Here is a 6,785-nt window from a genome sequence, read left to right on the forward strand (position 1 = left end):
GGTCGAAGCTGTACCAGAAGACACCGTTGCCGTTGCGTGGCATGTTGGTACCGGCGCGCGGTTGGCACGCCGCACTCGCCGCCGGAGCTCGCTTTCGCCATCTCGGGCGACGCGAAGAAGCACTTGGTCTCGCCGGAAACATCGACCGCCTGCACCGACGACGTGTACGCGTACTCATGGTTGCCCACGCTCACCATGTACGGCAACGTGGCTGCAATCGGCTGCACGAGCGCCATGAACTGCTCCCAGATGTACCCGACGCTGTCGGCGTACGAGAGGTCGCCGACGTGCAAGGCAGCGACGTACTGTCCCGTGGCCATGTCGTCGGCAACCCGCTTGGCCGTCGAGAGCGACCGCCCATCGAGGCCGAGGCCACCCGTCGCAGTGGTCCAAGTGCCCATGTCGCCAAATACAAAGAAGCTCGATGGCTTGGGCGACGTAATATCCGGCATTGTGAACGTAAAGACGTCGCTCCACCCACCGACGTCGCTGCCCACTTGGTACGCCACCTTGGCGTTGGGCGGGAGGCCGGTGAGAACGGCGTCGTAGAGCGTGCCGACAGGAATGAAGCGCTGGGCTGAAATCGTCGACGCTGGCGCACCGCACATGTCGGAGGCCGCATACGAGCTGCTCGTGGCCGTCACCGTCTTGTCGAGGTCGCCATCGCCGCAGTTGTCGCGGACAATGCTATAGCGCACGCGCGGCCCGGTGACGGCTCCCGACGTCCACATGACGCGCATCTCGTCGGTCTTGCCGGTGAGTGCAATGTGCACTTGGAGCGGCTCGGTGACGCCGGCCGTCATGGTCACGACAGGGCTTGTCGCGACCGTCACAAACGTCTTGGGGCTCGTCTCCTTCTGGTACCGAAACTGGTAGTCGCAGCGCATGTTGACGAGCGGTCCAAAGGTGAGCGTGGCGCTGGCGGCGCCCTTGGTCGGCTGAAAGTCCATGTAGTCGCTGTCGACGGTGCTGTTGACGCTGGACGCGCAGTAGGCCGTGATGCGGTCGTTGGGCGTCGGCGACTCGACGTAAAAGGTCACGTTGAGCGTCGACAGGTGCGGGATCGAGTTGGACGAGACAGCGATCGATGCGGCCGCACTGGCACCGAGCTGCCGGTTCAGGGCGTGGTACGCGCACACGTGCACGTTGTTTTCAATGCAGTTGTCGGCGATCGTGTGGATCGTGCCGAGACCACCGACCCACGACGGGCTCTCGTCGGCCGCGACGGCGGTCGCGAGCGCAACAAGACAGGCGGCGAGCTTCATCAGAGGACTTGTGTGTGTGTGACGTGGGCACGATTTGAAAATGGCATGCAGATTCATGTAGCTGCTTGGAGTTGCCTCACAGTGTCAGCGCAATGGTCGACAGCCATTACAGGTCCCTGCAAGATTTGTTGGTGCATGGATTTGAATCTCATCAGATTCGATGGACCACTGCAAACTGCAAACTCGGTCGTCAACAGTACAAACTATTCCAAAGGAACCTGCAACGACCGAGACGGGCCTGCCAAGAACCGCACTACAGCAGCGCCGTAGTCTCTCTAAAACACACACACATACCAAGTCCCAGAGACAGCTGGGTTCACAGCTTGGTCTGGATAGAGCAGGTTGTGCGGTTGCTCCTGGTTGTGGGCCAGCAGATGGTGTCATACCGGTGGCAGCGTGCAACATCTGTCAAGGCAATGGCGGTGCGATCTCATTTTCAAGTAACGAGAATCGAAGACGAATCTTCGTACTTGGTCGTAATCGGTGGCCACTCGTCTGCCTGGCCTGCTAATGCGTTACACCGGCTTGGCCCTTGCGCTCGTCCGACGTGGAAATTTGCGGGTCCAAGCTGCAACAGTGCGTGCGACCCCTCCACGCCCGCTGCCAACGCGTTTACATGGTCCGTCCTACAAACCAAGTCGCGGCGTCCGAGCGCACTCGTCCTATTGCACAACGTCGAGCGTGCTACGGGCAGGCAAATTCGGTTCTATTGTGAGGCATGCGGGTTGCAATACCATGTTGCACAATTGCCGCGCGCACAGCACGCTTGCATAGTACCGCTTGCACAAGATCGCCACGTCATATCGAACTTCCTCCTTCTTCTCTTCTCTTTCGTCGATTTAACAGGCACACGCAAATACCGAAATCAAGGTTACAACGACGTGGCATTGCGTCGGGCAGTTTGATCTCTGATTCTGAATGAGTGCTCATTTCTGCGAATAGTAAAAGAGTCGTGACGTCCCATCGGGCCAAGCGGCAGCGACTTGTATGCTCCAGATTCGGGTTTTCATCGATTTGAATGGTTTTGAACCGCCTCGCGAGCCGCCCGCCAATTCACAGATGACATCCATGAACAGCGTCCGTGCTATAGCCAACCCGAGTCGGACGCAGTCCAGTGCCTCGACGTCCAGGCGTCCCAAGAGCTGCGATGACTTCCACGGTGCGGGTCCAAACGATGCTTCAGTTTGACTGTCCTGAGCGATGGGCGACCCGTCGTACCTGCACATCGAGCCCCAAGTTCAAATTCGAGTCCCAACGACGCCACTCGGGTCGCGCCAACGAGGAGGTTTGCCTCTGGCAATATGACCAGTAATCAGCGAACCACGGGAATGCAGATTCTCGTACAAACAGTTTTGTTGGAGAAGCCAAATGAGTCCCCGAGCTATTTAGGTTCGAGCACCACGTCAATGGAATGGCTCGATCAAACGACCGGCGTTATAGCCTCTAAAGCCAGCAACGAGGAGGAAATTTCATCGCCAACCTGACGAAATGCCGCTTGAAGCTTCCAAGATGTAGGCTGTCTACTATCACTCCAATCATTCCGCAGTGATAGCACGGTTCTACAGTGTAGACGCTCATCAGCGTCATTGGTACAGCTACTGCGCCCCGCTGTGAAGATTATTGATCGCGGGTGACGTTTTCGTTGCGACCCTGATTGCCACCCGAGTCGACGATCGTTGCCAGAGACCTTTTCCAGCGATCATTTCTGAATCACGAGTCTGGTTGGGATGGAAGGAATGCATTCCGTGCATGCCAAAGGGTGTACCGTAGGAACCAGGTTGCTTCTCGCGCCTCCACGAGCAAATCAGGACGCGCGAAAATTAAGAAATTCAACGCTGGCTACTCGGACTCGTAGTGCGTGTTCTCGTGATAGCGTTTTCAAGTTCGAGCACTTGACGCGCGCCCGCCTCGTTCACGTCGCGCGCACTTCAACTTTCCGCGTCTGAAAACGTGGCAGCTGCAGTCTATCATTTCCCATATTGCCTCCAAAATGAGCCCCGCATTGCCCTCGTCGAGCGGCGCGTACATGCCGCCGTTCCACCTTGCGATTGCCGTCCACGATCTCCCGCTCGGTACGCGTCTACTCTGCCGACGCTCTTAGTATACCAAGCTGTTGCTCTGTAGCCACCTCGTTTTACAAGGACGCGCTCGGCTGCACGGACGGTGCGTCGTCCAAGCACTGGCAGGTAGTGCAATCGTTTATACTCTGTCCTATGACGCACATGCAAATGCCCTCGTCAGATGCTCAACATGTATGGTCACCAACTGGTGCTCCACGACGCAGGCCCTACCTACCGCGCTCTCGAGCTCGTCAATGGTACAAGTGTACATTCGCAACATGTCGGAATCCTTAGCTACATACTTAGAGCACGATGACGTGCCCATGCCCCACTTTGGCGTGTGCTTGACCGTCCATGTGTTTCATGCGCTGTGCGACCGGGTCGCGTCGTACGACAAGGGGATGCATATCGTGCACCAGCCGCACGTGCGGTATGCCGGCACTGCAGGCGAGCAGTGGAAGATCTTCTTCCGCGATCCGAGCGGCAACAACCTCGAGCTCAAGGCCTACGTCAACCCAGACGCCATGTTTGCTACTTATAGCGAGACGTAATGCCATTTTGCTTTTCATGTCTTTCCACGCAATGTTGCAAGCTGGATACGTTGATACAAAGGTTGATACGAACTTGATACTAGGGCGATAGATAGGGTATGACGTTTAAACGAGGGCCATGTCGCTTGAGAAAACGCCGGGATTAGTCATCTTTCCTGGAGCAAGCATACGACGCAGCAGGACAAATTTAGCGTCGAGCGTTGGCGAGGCGCCATCGTCCGCGTATATATATATTTAGCCAACGCCGCGTTCACGCACGTCCATGGGCCAGTCAGTGGCCAAATGAACATGTCGAGACCCGAGACTGTCGACGAGAAGCAGGCGGCGCCGATCGCGCCATTCCATCTCGCCGTGCCGATTCACAGCATGAAAGAAGGTGCGTACTGTTTCTCGGGCTCCACGCTATGACCGAGTCTCGTAGCCAAGCACTTTTACGGCACCGTCCTCGCGCTCCAGGAAGGGCACGGCACCGCTCAGTACCAGGTCGCAACGCCATATTGCGACGTCGCGGCTGATCCGATGCGAATAGATCTACAACATGTGGGGACACCAGCTTGTGGTGCACGACGCCGGCCCGACGTACCGGTGCGTCGACTTGCCCGTGGGTACGCACTTGTCTATCTTGCTGTCGGCCGCCATTAAAAGTCGCTTGTAGCCCATGATGAGATCCCGATGCCTCATTTTGGCGTCTGCTTGAGCGTCCCCGAGTTCCAGTGGCTCGCCAAGCATCTCACAGCCCAGCGTGTGACCTTTCACATCAAGCCCCACGTGCGCTACGCAGGCACTGCAGGCGAGCAGTGGAAGATGTTTTTAAAAGATCCGAGCGGCAACAACCTCGAGTTCAAGGCGCTGCGCGACGCGACCAAGCTGCTCGCCAAGTACGACGTCTAGCGTACCGGTTGTTCGTGCTAGAGATAGAGATACATACCTCGTCTCGACGGCATATAACGTGTGGAGAATATGTCATATCAAAATTTGTAGATTCATTTTCTTACTAAGTCTATACCTTGGTCGATTCACGGTACCCTCAATCGGACACGACGAAGAACGAGTGCTGGTTGCGGATCGTCATGTGACACTCAAAAGACGCAAAAGACGCGGACGCCGAGTCGTGGGCGCGGACCGTCGGCGGCTCGCGCTTGACCTTGTAAAACTCATCAAACCCCGTGAGGTAATAGCCCATGATGAACGACGTGGCTGCGCCGCTTGAGTACGGCAACATGCGAAAGCACGCGCGTAAAATCACGGCTGTGGACGAGCCCATCGTGTCGAGCGAGAAGAGGTGGCTGTCGACAAACAAGAACGGGACGTTGAGCACGCAAAAGACGGTCACGACGAGCCGAATGTTGCGGAACGAGTGGCCGTCGAGGACTGCGTCGCCGATGCTGTCCTTGATGTCGTCGCCACGCAGGTGCAAGGCAACCGCGACACCCAACGGATATACGATCGAGACGAGGCGAATGCCGAAGATGACCATCGCCGTGTAATACAACGTCGTTGTCAAGTCGTTCTCTTGCGGCTCGTCGTGCTCGGTGAGCTCGACGTAGCTGACCGTGCCAACCGGCAAGAGATAGAGGAGCGCGAGGCCGTAGCAGGTTAAATTGTAGCGCCGCATGGCGCGGCGGCTCTCGATTGCGGAGCGCGGGCGAAAGACCCATCGCTGGAGCTCGTATACGGACGCGATGAACCACGAGCAGGCCGCGATCGTGCACGAGTCGGACACGACGCGCGAGAAGAGGATCGTCGCGATGCGCAGATTGGGCACGCGCCCATTGAGGTAGATGCTAAAGGTGTACACGAGCCGCACGAAGAACCAGAGGCCTTTGCTCACGAAGAACATGAAGAACGTGCCATGGCACGCGTTGGCCGTGACCGACGTCCACTTGAAGACTGTGAGGCACGTGACAAAGCACATACTGGACGAGAGCGCGAGTGCGACCGTGTACAGCATGATCATCTCGATCGGTTCTTTCGGGTCAGGGCCGGCCCTCTCGTCGACGAGGTGGCGGCCACCGGCCACGGCGAGCGCAGCAGCCATCTCCTGCACGCTCATCGTGTTGCAACTTGCTACTGGCCATTTCGGTCTCGTCTAAGTGCGCACAAGCGGCCCAGTTAAGAACGTATTTGAATGGAATGTATCGTATGTATCTCAAAAAGAAGATACATTCTCAAGTATCGTTCAATTGGGTGACGAACCGTCTGCCTCGGACGACGCAGGCGCGCCGCTGCGAGATCACTCGTCAATGCGACGACCGGTGATAGCGAGACACTACCAGCGATATTCTAGTTGTACGAGCCATGGACGAAGCCTCGACAGCAGAAACAGTGGATAAAACACGTTAAAAATGCACTGTATTGAGAAGAGAAATGAGACATCAACGGCGATTACGCAAGGGCCGCGGCCACCGTGGCGACGGCCGCCGAGAGCGAAATGGCCGCCAGCGCGTTGGCCGACGACGGCTTGGGCGTCGGGGCAGACGTCGGGGCCGTGGACTTGGCCGCCGTCGGCGCCGGCGTCGTGATCGTCGAGCCGTTCGTGGGGGCCGTCGAGTTGGAGCTAGTGCAGCCTTCCAGCGCCTCCTTGGCGCCATCCTTGAAGTTGGCCTCGATCGTCGTTTTCGGGATCATGTACATGCAGTCGGGGAGCGCGGCCATGCTGGTAAAGTACGTCTTGCAGCCGGCGTTCGCGCAGAGCTTGGCGACCGTCGCCGGGTTCTTCTCAAAATACGTGGCAAGCTGCTCGAGGGTCGGCTGCGCCGTCCACACGCTAGTGCATGCTGCCGGCGGCGGCGACTCCAAGAAGGTCTTGATCGCCGAAGCTTGCTCCGTGCTGCAGTCGACGTGGTCGCCGTGGTCGTGGCCTTCGTGGGCGAGCACGGTGGCGGCGAACGCAGCGGCATCGTCAGGAA

The 6,785-nt window shown here is 57.8% G+C and overlaps 5 protein-coding genes across 5 annotated transcripts; 2 read left to right on the top strand and 3 right to left on the bottom strand.

Moving 5' to 3' along the window:
- Window positions 1–24: 24 nt before the first annotated feature.
- SPRG_16421 (hypothetical protein) lies at window positions 25–1,265 on the bottom strand (the record flags this gene model as incomplete). Its single annotated transcript, XM_012355836.1, has 1 exon — window positions 25–1,265. A coding segment is annotated over one exon (1,241 nt), but the record flags the coding sequence as incomplete, so codon positions are not given.
- A 1,988-nt stretch (window positions 1,266–3,253) lies between these two features.
- Window positions 3,254–3,880, top strand: SPRG_16422 (hypothetical protein; the record flags this gene model as incomplete). The annotated part of the gene is made up of 4 exons (XM_012355837.1): window positions 3,254–3,337; window positions 3,390–3,451; window positions 3,507–3,582; window positions 3,632–3,880. Coding segments are annotated over 4 exons (467 nt in total), but the record flags the coding sequence as incomplete, so codon positions are not given.
- Window positions 3,881–4,119: 239 nt separating this feature from the next.
- On the top strand, window positions 4,120–4,855 carry SPRG_16423 (hypothetical protein). Its single transcript, XM_012355838.1, has 4 exons — window positions 4,120–4,252; window positions 4,298–4,359; window positions 4,406–4,481; window positions 4,532–4,855. Exons 1-4 carry the CDS (start codon window positions 4,159–4,161, stop codon window positions 4,765–4,767), a joined length of 468 nt encoding a protein of 155 aa, XP_012211228.1. The 5' UTR covers window positions 4,120–4,158; the 3' UTR covers window positions 4,768–4,855.
- Window positions 4,836–5,929, bottom strand: SPRG_16424 (hypothetical protein; the record flags this gene model as incomplete). The annotated part of the gene is made up of 1 exon (XM_012355839.1): window positions 4,836–5,929. One exon carries the CDS (start codon window positions 5,927–5,929, stop codon window positions 4,904–4,906), a length of 1,026 nt encoding a protein of 341 aa, XP_012211229.1. The 3' UTR covers window positions 4,836–4,903.
- Window positions 5,930–6,211: 282 nt separating this feature from the next.
- On the bottom strand, window positions 6,212–6,776 carry SPRG_16425 (hypothetical protein; the record flags this gene model as incomplete). Its single annotated transcript, XM_012355840.1, has 2 exons — window positions 6,212–6,706; window positions 6,754–6,776. 2 exons carry the CDS (start codon window positions 6,774–6,776, stop codon window positions 6,262–6,264), a joined length of 468 nt encoding a protein of 155 aa, XP_012211230.1. The 3' UTR covers window positions 6,212–6,261.
- Between the last annotated feature and the right edge of the window lie 9 nt (window positions 6,777–6,785).

This window comes from Saprolegnia parasitica (assembly GCF_000151545.1).
Source record: "Saprolegnia parasitica CBS 223.65 unplaced genomic scaffold supercont2.317, whole genome shotgun sequence".
Lineage (NCBI taxonomy): Eukaryota > Oomycota > Saprolegniomycetes > Saprolegniales > Saprolegniaceae > Saprolegnia > Saprolegnia parasitica.